The sequence below is a fragment of the Lepisma saccharinum genome, chromosome 19, assembly GCF_977018435.1.
Source record: "Lepisma saccharinum chromosome 19, izLepSacc3.1, whole genome shotgun sequence".
In the NCBI taxonomy this organism is placed as follows: Eukaryota; Metazoa; Arthropoda; class Insecta; order Zygentoma; family Lepismatidae; genus Lepisma; species Lepisma saccharinum.
The window spans coordinates 46,319,456-46,335,011 of record NC_139247.1 but is presented as its reverse complement, the minus strand read 5'-3'; the positions used below and the strand labels follow the sequence as shown (position 1 = coordinate 46,335,011).

At 38.2% G+C, this 15,556-nt stretch overlaps 1 protein-coding gene across 1 annotated transcript in view; it reads left to right on the top strand.

Moving 5' to 3' along the window:
- The first annotated feature begins 568 nt into the window (after positions 1–568).
- Positions 569–15,556, top strand: part of LOC146002848 (octopamine receptor beta-1R-like) — a 194,510-nt gene continuing 179,522 nt past the window's right edge. The window contains exon 1 of the mRNA XM_083140832.1: positions 569–1,694. Within this exon, the coding sequence (XP_082996958.1) occupies positions 818–1,694 (877 nt within the window). The 5' untranslated portion in view covers positions 569–817. The remainder of the gene's footprint in view (positions 1,695–15,556) is intronic.

The following is a 15,556-nucleotide window of genomic DNA, read 5'->3' as shown; positions in this document are numbered from 1 at the left end:
TTTTTGAAAAAGGTATATATGTAAAATGAACAGAAAAACAACATCTCTCTCACAATTTTCTCCGCTCTTGTGATCCTAGCAATTGAAATGAGAGATACTAACGCAGCTAACTGCGTCGTTCATTTTTTATTTAATGAGCAGTTTTGTTTACGCAATGTCTGCTATGATTTCATTCATGCCTCTCTCTCTCTCTCTCTCTCTGTCTGGGAGGGGACAGGGACAGCGCCCGCCGTTTACAAAACGTGTTGGGGATATGAGGCATTTTCATTACAGTTTTGGTATCGCGTTTATGCTGAGAAAGTTCGTACAAAATATTTCGAGGCAGATTTCAGATCGTGTAGCTTTTTTCCTTTGAATAGGTTTTCGTTTTCCCCAACCGAAGCAGCAAGGCCACGGGTCCACTCTCTTTCCCTATCGGGCCGAGGCGAGAGAATCGAATTTGCAAACTGCGCATGCGCGGGGAGGCAGGATCCCCGCACTACAGGGACAGTGTTGGACCAGTCACAGTCGGTCTATCAGACGAAGGGCGTTCGGTCAGCACTGTTGGCGTCAGGCGTACCGTTCCAAATGATCCTTGTGGGGATTCCTTACCACAATTGGCGGTAAATCGGAGTCTCACCGCGCCTGAAGGATACGGTTTCGGGTACAGGACGATTTGCGGTTTTGAGAAGAGAAGAAAAATGCGCGGGGGTGAATTTTCGGCGCTGGCCCCCTGGGTTCATCCGGCCGCCAGGTAGAACGGGCTGAAGCTCTTTCTGGACCCTCTCACAGTGTTACATCCTCTCCACGGACACGCTGGGGAAGTAGGTGTTTAATAATGCTTACTGGCATGGCGACGATAGCCGAGCAAAACCCCAGCAGGATTGTAGATGTTCTCAAGAATGAGTCCTCGGGCACTTTTTCGTCAACGTCCACCCAGATCGAGGGGAGCATCCCCGCTGCGACGCCTGATATTGAACCCCCCTGGGTGGATCTGGTGCCGAAGATCTTCAAAGGCTTTGCCATGGGAACCATCATAGTTGCAGCCGTCCTTGGGAACATGCTGGTCATCATCAGCGTGGCAAGACACCGAAAACTACGGGTCATCACAAACTATTACGTGGTGTCCTTAGCCCTTGCGGACCTTCTGGTGGCGCTGTGCGCAATGACCTTCAATGCAAGCGTCGAGATTACCGGGAGATGGATGTTTGGGTATGTGATGTGCGACGTGTGGAACTCTCTGGACGTGTACTTCTCGACGGCGTCGATACTACATTTGTGTTGTATCAGTGTCGACCGATATTATGCAATAGTAAGGCCTCTGGAGTATCCAATCTTAATGACTAGGCGGACGGTCAGCTTCATGCTAGCGAACGTGTGGTTCTTGCCCGCCCTCATATCCTTCACGCCGATTTTCCTAGGGTGGTACACGACGGACGAACACTTGGAGTTCCACAAAAAGAACCCTGATGTGTGTATATTCGTGGTGAACAAATACTACGCCTTCATATCCTCAGGAGTGTCCTTCTGGATTCCCGGTGTAGTGATGATTATTATGTATTATAAGATTTTCAAGGAAGCGGTTAGGCAAAGGAGGGCTCTCAGTAGAACATCCAGTCACATCATCCTCAACAGCATACATCATGACATCTCCAACGGCCAGGGAAGCACCTGCAAGTATGGATCGACCAAGGCCGTGGAACTAAACATGAACGGTAAGATAATATTTTTGTTATATTAACCGGAACATGTTGGAATTTGCCAAAGAATCCTTGGAAATTCCATGTTAAAGATTTTGCGTTTGTTTCCAATCAGATACAATCGTCTGACCCTCACTGTAGGTGTTCAAGGTAGAGGCCTTGAAAGTTAGGTGGTCGACCTTCAATCTCTACACCGAAGTTTCCGGGTTCGAGTCATTGGCGTTCTTTGCGCTCTCTCTATAAATTAATCTAATCATCACTTTTCCTCAGCGTCGCGATTATTAGAAGCAACGTAAATTAACGATCCAAATATATCTACTCCTTCACCGTATTTTCGGTGCAGTGGGGGTCTTTCGGATGGCGTAGTGGTAAAGCTGTCGTCTTGTAATCAAGGGGTCCCGGGTTCGATCCTTGGTAGAGGTACATTGCAGATCGGTACAAAACCCGACTATACACTGCAGACCCTGTCGGCTCAATGGCATTGAGCATTAAATTGGTCGACTTTCGGACTTGCCAGCGAAGTTGCCGGGTTCGACTCCCGACCTGGGATTGGGTGTTTTCTTTTAAGTGTCCTTTAACAAATTTTATCTTATTTCGTTGACGGAGTAGTTGGCATAGCCCGCTACGGCTCTACGGGTCCTGAGTTCAAATCCCGGTCTGGGCATGGCTGTTCTTTTTTATTGTCCAGTCATCAATTTCATCATGACATCACTCATCCTCATCGTCGCGATTAGCCAAAAGCGGCAGAAAAGCTAGCTAAATGACAAACGTCAATCGATCAATTGAAATCAATAAATTGTCAACCATCCTTATCGTCGCGATTAGCTAAATGGCAGAGAAGCGACGCTAAATAATAAAAATAGAAATACTGAACTGTAGGCCGAGTCTCGAAAGGAAATCCATGCAGCAGGTTAATGAATGATAGTGCTTTATGCTCTGTGTGTTTTTAATTTGTTTGTCTAGTTCAACTGAAGCTTCTTTTCAAATCTGGTTTTATCATAGACACGGGAAATTGATTCTAGCTCTCAAATTAATTGCACTATTTATATATTCTATAACTGGAAATAAATAACTAGTAATAGTCGCGTCTATAACTGTGGTAAATCTGCTACGAGGAGAGTCATACAATATATCAATATAAAACAAATACCTCGCACATTAAAATAATTATCCATGCCTATGATGGAAACCTTGAGATCATGGAGCAAAGATGACAACCACACAGAAAAAACACCAGAGATGGTTATCCAGGATGTAACTTTAATCGCCAGAGCCTCGTTATCCTTCAAGTGGCCAATTGGAAAGGTACATGTGAAGTTAAGAGGTAAACAATTTAAAGGTCCTCATTAACACATCCTAGTTGTCACATATATACATTAATAATGAAGAGTGATTAGCACGTAATGGAGTTTTTCACAAGAACATTTCTTACCCTTTGGTTAAGGAGTCAACTGAGGCATGTATAAGCCTCTCTATTAGAACCTAATTCGTTTTCTCTTATGACACTATATCTGATCTATTTTCCTATTTTCTCGTGATTACAGTCCCTCCGTTACTTTAGTTACGATAACACAATGAGAACAACCTGAAAACAACTCCCATCATATATGCTGTTCCGCAAAGAAACGAATCGGAAAGAAAATATCCTAACTGTTTATACAACCAGAAACGCTTTGAAGAATAATGTGTTGCATATTAGCTGCAATTTCTTCAATGGCACAAATAAACGAATCTGTGGTGTTATTTGTAGCGGAAAGTTAAAACCCAAGTTGTTGACAGTTACAGAAACCTTGTTCGCGAATCATGTCCAAAGTTATTTCATGTTCTTTCCCTTTGTTATTCACGATCAAACGTTTCTCTTGCATTTTCTGTGTTCTTTATCTAACCAGTATTTCACCCTTGAAATGAACATGTGTCACAGTGAATTCTCAAATTTTAGTTTAATACGAAACTCTTTTAATATGCAAAATTTGCTTGGATAAATCAAGATGTAGTCTTTAATATTTTACTGGAATTTGTAATTGAATTTTAGGTGTCGCTATAATTTTAGTTTACTCGAATAACGAACATGAATGGTGACTATAAGAAATAGAAATGAATAAACAACATTATGCTTTTTGTCGGGTCTCGAACCTCTGGTAGATATATCGGTAGAATTCAATGAACGTAGTAGTCGGATTACTGAACTTAGAATTTAGATGGATTGATTTAATGATTTGGTATTTTAAGTCCACTTTATGCACAGTGAGGCTAATCGGGATTGGACCTACAGTTTAAAGTGGGATCCGAACCACTATGTGTCACCAACGGGTATCGAACCCGGGACCCTTTGATCACAATTAGAATTTAGTTATATGAATATTGTAGCATATGGTGAACTTAGTTGGTCCCGGGTTCGATACCGCCTGGAGGCACATGGCACAGTGGTTCGGATCTCACTTTAAACTGTAGGTCCAGTCCCGATTAGCCTTTCTGTGCATAAAGTGGACTTGAAACCATAATTCAATCAATCAATTCAATGGTTAACTTAGTCTTCATAAAAAAGACAGTAGCACGTATCTATTTATGCAGAATCTCTATCATAGAAGTACAAACCCGCATGAAAATAACTAATATTTTATTATAATCTAAATATCTATGATATTACATGAGGCTGTACATTTCGTGTTTTGTGATGTAATGTTCGCATTTTATAAATAGAGAAAATCATTTTAAAGATGATTTACACCGCTAATACACTTACGATAGGGCTCGTATAAATGTTGTCCAGAGATAACACTTGAAGCAGTTAATATTTTTCGTTGCCATGGATATTCACGTCAATTATGAGATGAAAAGAAGTGAAAAGCACGTGAAATATGATCCCTGTCGCCAGAGCAATATTAGCCAACCATGATATAGTTTTCTTGCTTAAATACAAGGGAACGTAGTACACTTTCGTATGCCATTTTGAAAGTATATATACAATATATACACATATTACATATATTATGACATAAGGAAATATTACACCCAAGTGGGTGTTTCAAATCCATTACTGTAATTAATTATAATGAACAAACTGATATCCTGTAATTAAAATGCTTTGTTATAAAAACAGTCAAGCTGCTTAATTACATTGATCTACATTACTTGGAAATAAATTGTAGGCTATTTTTACATTGAATCAAATACAAGATAAACTTCATATGATGGTTTTTCGCATGGGAAGTGACATCAATGGACGGTGTCATAGTAATGGAATTTAAGTAAACAGGGATTGAATTTCACACACACACACCCACCCACCCACACACACACACACACACACACACACACACACAAAAGTACGAATGTTTAGGACACATAAGTACTGTTCTGTTTTTATACATTGAAGGAAATTTGCTATAAGTATAGAAGAACCTAATAATTTCCTTGAAAAATTTTGGTTTAACTTATATGTTTCGTAAGAAATCATTGTGACTGCATGTGTAGGTACTATGTGATTGACTTAGGTAAGTGGTAAGAGACAATTTGAAGTAAGCCATTTCTATGTAGTACATTGGAGAACCTAAAGTGAAACGGGAAAGGCACTTGTAATATTTGACGACACAACGTGCCAGGGTTGTGCAAAGCAAAAATGGAAAGGTCGAAAATACTTGAACATGCGTGGAATGAATTGCATAGGACGTACACAAAAAAGTCAACCTCACACCATACTAACTGCTTCTTGCAGGCCAACGAGGCTCTGGCGTCTGGACCCCCGGCCAGTATAATCCTTTGTGGAATCGTGTTTGTCTTGTGCTTGTCCTTCTGTATGCTCAATGCCCCTTACAGCCTCAGCTTTCAATCTAGGTAAATATATTTTATCCTCGGAGAAAGTATAGTTCTAGTTATGTGTGAATGTAGTACTTTTAAAATTGAGTAAGTTTTTAACAGACACATTTTATTTTCTTGTCAAGGGCGTGACCACAATTTTGTTTTATTTAAGGGGCGGGGCGTATCCCCATATTGGGTGACGGCCAAAAATAGCCTATATGCGGATGAGTCAATAATATACAAATCAATCAACCAACCATAGAAAACAATGGAATAACATAACACTACTAGACAAGGAATCAAATTGGAAATAAAGAAAGACCCTTCATAGCTCTGACCGAGTAGTTGGTTAGCGTTACTATATGCTACTAAAATCGCGAGTAACAACCGCCGAAGACAAGAGATAAAACGCTCTATGGAAACATAGAGATAGCATTTATGGTAGGCAAAATGATAGATAATTGAAAATATCTGCTTAAATTTCGCTGTTGCTAAGGGAAAACTAATAAAACGATTACATTAAAAAACGAAGAATTTTGTAACTATCAAAATAACACCTCAGTTGAAAAAAATTCGAAATTCAGAAAATTTGGAATAGTGCGAAGAAAGCGACGATGGAGAAGAAATAAGCTTAAGTCAGGTAAAATTACTTTTCTAAAATCTCATCACAAGCAATTTAAAGGATAAAATGCAAAAGAAATAATATTTGGTTTAGTATAATATAAATGTGAAAGGTAACATTTTTACACAAACGTTCGTAGAGGCTTCATGTACCTTATACTTTTAAGATACTTTGCCACAAAATAATATTCCTCCATAACGTTTCACAAATATATTTTATTTCAGTTTTTATATCCCGATACCGCTTCTCCTTTTAAATAAAGTTGCCTGTGACATAATAGTATTCAAATTAACAAACGTTAAAATGTATGTTAATAATTCAAAAACATAAAGCCTTTCTATCCAGGTTCTTTACAAAGCAGAATGACACGACAAAACAGCGAGAAACTATTAGTATATACTGCTTCTTTCGTTAACATAATGATCTCGTATTAATGTCTTATATATACCAAAACAGTGTAGAGTTTCTTTCGGAACATTTATCTAAAACGTCAGGTCACGAGAAATGTATTGCTTCTCTCCTCACCCTTCGCCTCCTCTCGGCATCATGTAAACTAATTATCTATCTTGTTGTGTCGCGGAAGAACGCAGGGTATATGAGTTACTGTTATGTTTACTTTCTCCATAGTAACTCGTGTGGCTTGCGGAAATTCTCACTTTCCCTAACGCACTAATAGGGAGGACTTGATGATGAAATCCGAGACCCAGATTATGTTTCTTATGCATTATTCGTGAGATTCTGATTGATTTACTTTATTTTATTTCGCTTTTCTGCCACTTTTGGGTAATGGCGAAGATGAGGATGAGTGATGATATGTTGAAACCAGAGTTGTTAAAAGGTCCAGAAAGTTTAAATTCAATTCCGGTCCAGGAGAGAAAATCAACAATGGGTTCTGGACTGTAAAAAGACTTTCTATCTGTAAAATATTCCAATTCGGTCCAGGAACCTTTTCCCCCGGATCAATTTAAATTCGGTCCAGGAACATTTGTTTGAGATTTATTTAAATACGGTCCAGGAAACCTTTTTTTCGGATAAGTTTAAGTAGAGTACAAGTTCCGTATTGAAATGAAACAATACACAACTTGTACCAAATGGTTAGGGGGCAACTCCCGCCACTGATTGTACCGAATTTATATTGTGCGAGAGAAAAAATTCCGGTCCTGTAGTGATACCCAGTAAAATCCATTAGAATGTATAGGTTCCTGTTCCTTTAACAACCCTGGTTGAAACTGATGAAAACTCACGAAGAACATTCATGCCTAGGCCTGAATTCGAACCCGGAAGCCCTGGCCTTATTGCGCGCTGTGGCAACCACTCCATTACAGTGGTTCAGCTCATTCGTGAAGTGTAGAACGCGAATAATATGCGTGCCGTTTAAAATGTCCATGAGTTTCAATATTGATATATCTGGCAATATTTTTCATTTTCTGTTCAGACAACAAATAAATCTCACAGTAGTTATAGAGCGTAACGTTGCCTACAATTTGGTGAATGCTTTCATGTGGGCCTTAGGGACATAAGAGGCAAGTTATCAATTTCGTGCGAAAGAGCTTTTGAACAGCTAACTAACAGGAATGTTTCCCACTGCATTTGAGTGGGGAATCGGTCACTTCATTTTAAGACAAAAAGAAAACTGTGGAAGATACACGTGACAGATTTGCTGCATAGAGAGGAAGAAATGCAATCTATAGAAAATGACGTTTGCGCCCTAGGAGAGATTACACGAGAAAAGATAAATGTGTTAATATGCGTATCTCTCTTCGTAAAGAGCAGTGAGCACACTCCTGTCACGAGCCGGAAATATCATTGTCAGTGTTTAGATATCTTGCTGGCTCGTGCGTGATCTCCTCCCCCTCACTCTATTAAATAATGGTAAAGAGCAATGAGCGTAATTTATTCCATTCTTCATACACACATCCTCTTGCAGCCAAGCAGTTTAAGCCGGCGAACGGCCTAAACGTAACACTCCCATAAAGGCTCATGTGTTAATATGATGATTTCAGATTTTATTTCCCAATATTTATCTTGTTTTGTAATTCTAATAAAAGTTTGAATATTTCCATTAATATATGTTACACGTTCACGAAATTGTTAAACTAAATTAATTTTTATAATGTATTTTTAGCATTTAGTACGAGGTAGCATGCAAAATTTTCTTGTTTTTTACTGTAGTGAGTAGGGCATTGAGCTGTTTTTTGGACCCGTGTTCTCCGAAATGTTCTCAAGAATAAAAACATTATTACACTCGACAATGGATAAAGTTCAATAAACATTGTGGGCTAGGATATGTTAATATTGGTTGTGGTTGGGTAGGTTAGGTTCGCTAATCGCACTATTTGGCCTCCACTTCTTATATGTATTTGCTAATCCCACGAAAAAGTTTGTATTGTAGTTAACGTTTAAGTATTATTCCGCTAACAGCGCTAGTGTGAAGCTCATATCTTCCTCTTTCTTCTTAAAGATTTCAGTAAAGCATTTTCTTTCTCTGATTGTCTGTTCGTCGTCATAATTTCATTGATACTGTACTAGTTATTAACTTTCTTTGCTCGTAGATCGTGTATCAATAAGTTTGCTTTCGTTCTTCCTTCCTGTATTTAAGCTCTGCTGTTATACGAAACCAGGAAATACAAACTAAAGCTGAGACGTAAAAAGTTACTAATTGCCATTTGTTTAATTGATATCCAATGCGCATAAAGTTATGAATGGATGACGTAACTCTTGAATCTGAACTTCATGGACGTGTTCAATTAGTAAGATTTCAAAAAGGAGTCAGATTGTTTAAGAGAAGAAACACGAGATAATACTCCATCTTCGTATTATTTGTTTTTTCAAGTTATCATTAGTGATTGTAAAGATTTTGATGTCTCTTTGACAACAAAAGAGGAAAAACTTGCAATATTTGAATTGCATCACGTTATTAACGTACAAATTCCGAAATAAACAAGTAAAAATATCCATTATAATGTACACAATGCGGTATACGAACAACGTCGTAATCAATGAAGTTATATTTTCAGTTGATGTATAGTCACGTACACGTGCAATGATTCCATTGAAAATCAATGATTTGGTTACAACCCAGAAGTGTCCGTGACTGTACATACAGAATGTACAAAAATGTGTGCAAATATTTAACATCACTGTACAAATACAAGAGATAAGTAAACACATAACAATCGAGAGTAGTGAATTAGGTTACCAGACTCAACAATGCATTTCTAATATCACGTAAAAGTCTATTAATTTTCAAAACTTTTGATGTATCACTTCTCCAAGAGAAATGCATCAGCTAGATTAGTAATATAATATTTGTCAAAATTATTCAATTTGTAGAGTTTCTTGAACGGGCTTATTGTTTTTGATAACCAATATACTTCGATGTGGTCAATTACTGCATTTTGTGCCAAACACGAATGTTTATAGATCATTTTATGGCTGACCGAAATCGCATTTAGTTTCTTTTGGATATTGTTGACCTTTTAGTTTTTGATTCCACAACAGGTAATACGTCTCTCTCTCTCTCCCCACTAAGATCGTATTCAATGTAAAATTATATACGTGGCTTGAGAGATATTGTCGGTTGATGGAAAACGGAGAAGATATTTTGCACGTATGAATATATTTCATATGATAGAGCCATAACACTCATCATAGGTGCTATATTGAAGTTATCGGATCTTATATTATGACCTGGACAGCTACTGGGAAAATAACACTAGAACTAGCACATGGGAGAGGAACTATTTCTCAATCACGTGGGTTTGTTTACATTAATTTTGTTCTTGTGGTGAATGGAGAAACGGTACATCGTTCGCCGTGTCTTATTTTACCTTTACATCTCTTGTAGGTCCAGAGTATTCCATAGTTATATTTTCGTTAAGTAGAAGAAGAATGTTATGGCGCACGGAGTTGGTAATCCACTGTTCGTTCAACGTACAATGTTTCATATGTGTAGCGTGAGTAGTTTCGAAGTTACAGTACAGCTTAACCAAGATAAGAATACCCCCGGCAAACTCACGTACTAAATTGCACAGTCATTTGTTTTCTCCTTTCGCTTCCACTTCTCAGGTGGCTCTGAGCTCTGCGACTGCAGCGCCACTGGGGTTTTCTATCTTGGGCAAGCTGGAACATTGAACAATAATCGATTGGCTTAGTTGGTTTGATTTACGTTCATAGCCAATGGGTGCGTTAGTTACGCACCCACATTAATTACTAATTCAGTGTTTAATATATGTTAATCATTAAAAGAAATACTTGTATCAAAGTATGACGTCGTAATCTGTTTGACTCAAATTTGTAATCTGTCGCTATGGTTATTCACTAACATGTTTGAGTGCTGGTTGAGGGCCTCCCAGAGGGTGCAGTGGTAGCGTCGTCGCCTTGTAATCAAGGAGTCCCGGGATCGAAACCCGGTGGAGGCATATAGTGGTTCGGATCCCACTTTAAACTATAGGTCCAGTTCCGATTAACCTTGATGTGCATAAAGTGGACTAAAAACACGAACTAAATCAATCAATCAAAAAATTGAGTGTTGGTTGCTAGGTGATGTGATTTATTGATTTTGACGGCGGATGTAAGTTAATTTTAAAATGAATGTTTTAATTTGTGTACTCGAGCAATAATTTCAAGATTAATGCAGTTTTATTTCTAACAAGAAGTTTATTTTCGAGTGTAAGTGTGTGATATTAATATCAGTTGAAGTTTCAAGGTTTTCTGACCGTGCGAGATTGAAGAGATCTTACAGAAAAGTACCCGTACTAAAGATACCTCTTAGTAGGCTGAAACGTCTTGTGTTCTTCGGAATGGATTAAGTGACAATCTGTGCCAAGTTAAACTAGCATTATCTAGTTTAGAAACGCTTAGATTTCGACACTCATTAGTCTGTGATGAATCCATAGATCAGTTCAGATAAATTAGTTTCCGTTGCAGCCAGTCAGATGGAGTTGATTTCCGTTACATTTTAACCGTTATAAAATGTCTATTATTTCACCAACTATCGCCTTATACCTGTGGTATCTTCTTTTATTTGTATTTGTGTTATTCAACATCGCTTTCCCGCCACGTTTTGCTCAATGAGGATGGGCGATGATATGAAAATTATGAAGGGACACTGAGGTTGAACATCAAAGCTTAGACTGCAAGGTGAACCCGAGAACGTCATTGGGAGGGCGAAGAACCGGCTTCTGGTTCTGAAATACTGATAGTTGACAGCACGCTTCGACTGAAGGACAAGGATATTTCTTCAACTACACAAATTGTTTTCGATAAATTTCAGCAAACAGTGACAACGATTAGGGGGACAGTTGCCACCCACTTCTTGCCACTTTTGCCCCCGCACTATGGTAAACCTTAACTATCAAGGGAAAATAACTGTCCTTGCCCCCTCCCACCTTGCCCCCCTCCCACCTTGCCCCCCAAAATTTTGGAACCCAATCACTGTCGGCTAATATTTACAAATGCTATAGTGCAGATACAAGATATTTGATGTATTGAAATTACTATATATGTTCTCAAATATTTGTAACATTTACTGACATAATTGTTCTTCACTATCTGGCGTCACATTTATGTTTCTCTACCAGCACTTAACATAAGATAATCCTGCATACAATTCTCACAAGAGTGTGCTCCCCTCTTCCTAGTTATTCACTGCAGCAACCACATTGAGAGCCGACAAGTTCATACATGATCACCCTTACATGTTCCGACACGTTGCACGTTTCGACAAATATGCAGACGATGTGGTTTCCTTGGTTGCCCTTGGATGAGGATCGCTTTTCAGCTGGTTGCTTCGTTGACGCTGTGTATTTTCGCGGGTGACGGAACAACGACTAGGTAATTGTGAATTATGCAACAATTAGATGGAAGTTCCTCAACAGTAACCGCCGCGAATACTCATATTGTTAATTGGTGGATATCTCAAAGCAATGAGCTTATTTATTAATTAGAAAATACGTCACTCGCCTCCTTATCTAACCGAATGTGCGTAACAATTTAACTTTCAAGAATTATCAGTTAAGTAGAGTAATTAGCTGTTATCTTGTCGCTTCCTCATTCTTGGAATTATAAACGTTCTTCGTTAATTGTAAATGATTCCATAATAACTTTCATTCGTCTCACCGATGGCGAACTGCTAACTCCACCTTGTACTCAAAGCTTCATACCTGGTAGAGGCACTTAGTGGTTCGGATCACACTTTAAAATGTAGGTCCAGACCCAATTAGCCTATCTGTGCATAAAATGGACATAAAACTCAAACTCTTTCATTTGTGGGTTTTTGAAAATAACATACTGCGAGTCACCCATGATGCAACATTTTTAAACATTTCATTACAAATTCTTTGATCCGTTATTACTATACCTTAATTTGCAACAATATAATAATGAAGTGAAAATAATAAGATTAAACCACATTGAAGAATGAAGTTAACAACTCTTCTTCGTAAATATGAATTTAGCAATGAAATAAATATATATGAGATTATGTAACTGCAGTAACATATTTATAACCAAGTGTTAAAATACCAACGTTTCGAAGGTTGATTCTGCCTCCGTCTTCAGGGTAGTGCGTAAGCTACTAAATCATACTTCAACATGATGTGTTTGGGGATGGTGTCTATATGGAGAGTGAGAATACATGGTTGCCTTGGAGGATTATTCTCTGTGGCCAAGGCTCCACATCGTGTGCCGGTCACAAAGATCCCTTTACATGACGTTGCCAGGGAGAATTATTAGTGGCCCAGGACCAACTTCGGGTGGTGTTCACGTAAAGACTTGTTTGTCTTTGTAGGCTGACAGAGAGGATTATAATGCGTTGGCCCAGGCTCCATCAGGGCCACTGATAATTAAATAACACAGTGGTTAAAAGTTAAGAATGAATGAATCACCACTGATCAGCTACAAAGAACACACAGAACCCAAAACGTGTCAATTTACACATATATTTTGATTCCAATAACACGTTAACGTGCATAAACTGCAAATGATGCACCTTTTAGTGTGTCAAAATACACATATGAATGTATTAAAGGGTATTATTATGAGATGAAGTTCCGTGTGATGCACTAAAATGCATCAATTTGGAAGATCAGACAAGATCATTTCGAAGATAATAAAATTACACATTTAGCTGTGTCAATTGATGCAATAAAAGTGGGGCTAACGTGAATGGTTTGTGGGGCTAACGTCAATGGTTTGCGAGGTATTAGCATAATTTCAAATCATGGCACGAAAGTAGGTATTTTCCGGTGAACAAGGTTACAACACTGCATAAATCGACAAAACACTCGCACAATGCGCGATGTACCAGTACACTGTTGCCATAATATGTGTTACAGAATCGAAATTACAAGTAACAGTAAGTACTCGTAAATGTAAGAAATAGACATTATCTTAGTTAGAAATGCATTATTTCACCTTAGGAAATGTTCCGCATTCCAAAATAGTACGTTAGCAATGTAAAAAAGTGCGAAATATATGATTTATAGGTGTCACCCCCTTACTATAGTAGTACCTAACATGCAAAGATGTTATTATTGCAAACGTGGAAAATAACTACACTGCGTATATCTTTCTCTATGTTGCCTTCTAATATTGCGAAGTGTCGAAAAGCGTCTTTTAAAGGAAAGATTATTTCAATTTATGATTTTCTGTTATATTCATTCGCTTCGAAAAGTAACTCAGTTATATTTAGTCAAATAAATAACTGGGATAAGTTGAGTTGTTACAATATCAGGTTAAGTTGCCTATTCTTACGTATCTTACCTAGTTGTGGAAACCTGTGATCGTAACAAGAAATAGCAGCCAATGTTCAACAGAATACTCACTAGAGTCCTGAATGGCACCACGTTCGCTCACCCGTAATCGTTCGAGCCTCCCACCCCCGAGCGTGCTACGGTCGAATGTTTACAATTGAATTGACAATAAAACTGGTCGACATTTTGAGAAAAAAGTTAGGACGGTTTCAAATCAGTAAGTGTTTCTGAAAGTATTTTGAATGCTGATCACGGAAATAACATCCATTTTTTTTCCCATCACGTTAGAATGTTTCATAATTTCACAATCAATATTATGATATTCGTCATTACATTACACTTATTACAGAACGCAACAAAAAGGAAATTTCGGTTGTTCCCAAATCGATAAGAGATTCTGGAAGTATTTTAAATGCTGATCACGCAAATGGCATCCATTTGACCCATCACGTCAGGATGTTTCACAATTTCACAATCAAATTTCTCATATTCATCATTATATTGCACCTATTACAGAACGCAACCAAACAAATTTATACAAGGAAAATTTCGGTTATTTCGAAACCAATAGATGATTCTGGAAGTATTTTGAATGCTCAACATGGAAATGACATCAATTTTTTCCCATCACGTCATGATTTTTCTCCATGTCAGTAAGTTCAATCAACCCACCATATTATAACATTGAGTATTGGCCATTTTCTGAAGGAGATTTTCATGATGGATTTAGAAAATAAAACTATGTAATCAAATTGATTGATTGATACATTGATTTGCTTCATTGTACTTCGCTTTTTGTGCCACTGTTGGCTAATTTGCGAAGATGGTGATGAGTGATGACATGATGAAATTGATGGACACTCACAAATATCCATGCCCAGTCCGGGATTCGAACCCGGGACCCCTGGCGTCGTAACGCGTTGCGCTAACCACTCCGCCACGGGGGCCGGCACGCAACTTTTACGTCAATGTGTCACGTGAAGGTGGATTAAATGCATACAATTCTACATGCATTTATGGTACAAAATTGGATGATTTGTATTGTAGAAAACCAATATTTTGCCACCATTACGTACAAATTATTGTGAAATTAAGGCAGTTATTCTATTACTGTTTTCTTAAAAAACTAAACGTGATAGTTAAAAATTAATTTCATTTTTGGAATCAGCATGCTCAAATCGTTCAGAAACAACAGTCTTCTACGAGACATCGAGACCCATATCGACCAGTGTAATCGTTCACGCATATGTGTAAAATATCCGCCCTGGCAGTCTCAGCCCACAATCTTCTATTTCATTTTCATGTATCACTGTATGGGTAAGATGAACCAAACATAATTTTAATATGGAAATGATGACTGTTCACTTAAGTTTCAATATCACTGCATCTTTCAATTCATGATCCACATTTGAGGCCCCATTACTACAGACAAATTACGTTTATACGTGTACTATTGGGCTTGGAGTCCATACCGCTCGTTTTGCCTGTTCGAGCATTATACTATCTAGCGTCGTCCGTGCGAACTATTTGACGCTCGAGTGAACCCTCTTCCTCTATTACTCACGTATTGAGGCAGGTAAAAATAGTTTCGTTTATGGTGTAACTATTTGCGAGATTCGCTAATCGGGACTGAACCTACGTTTTAATGTGTCTCTCTTCGTTGATTGTCGAGAGAATTATGTAAATAATTTTTCTATTCTGGT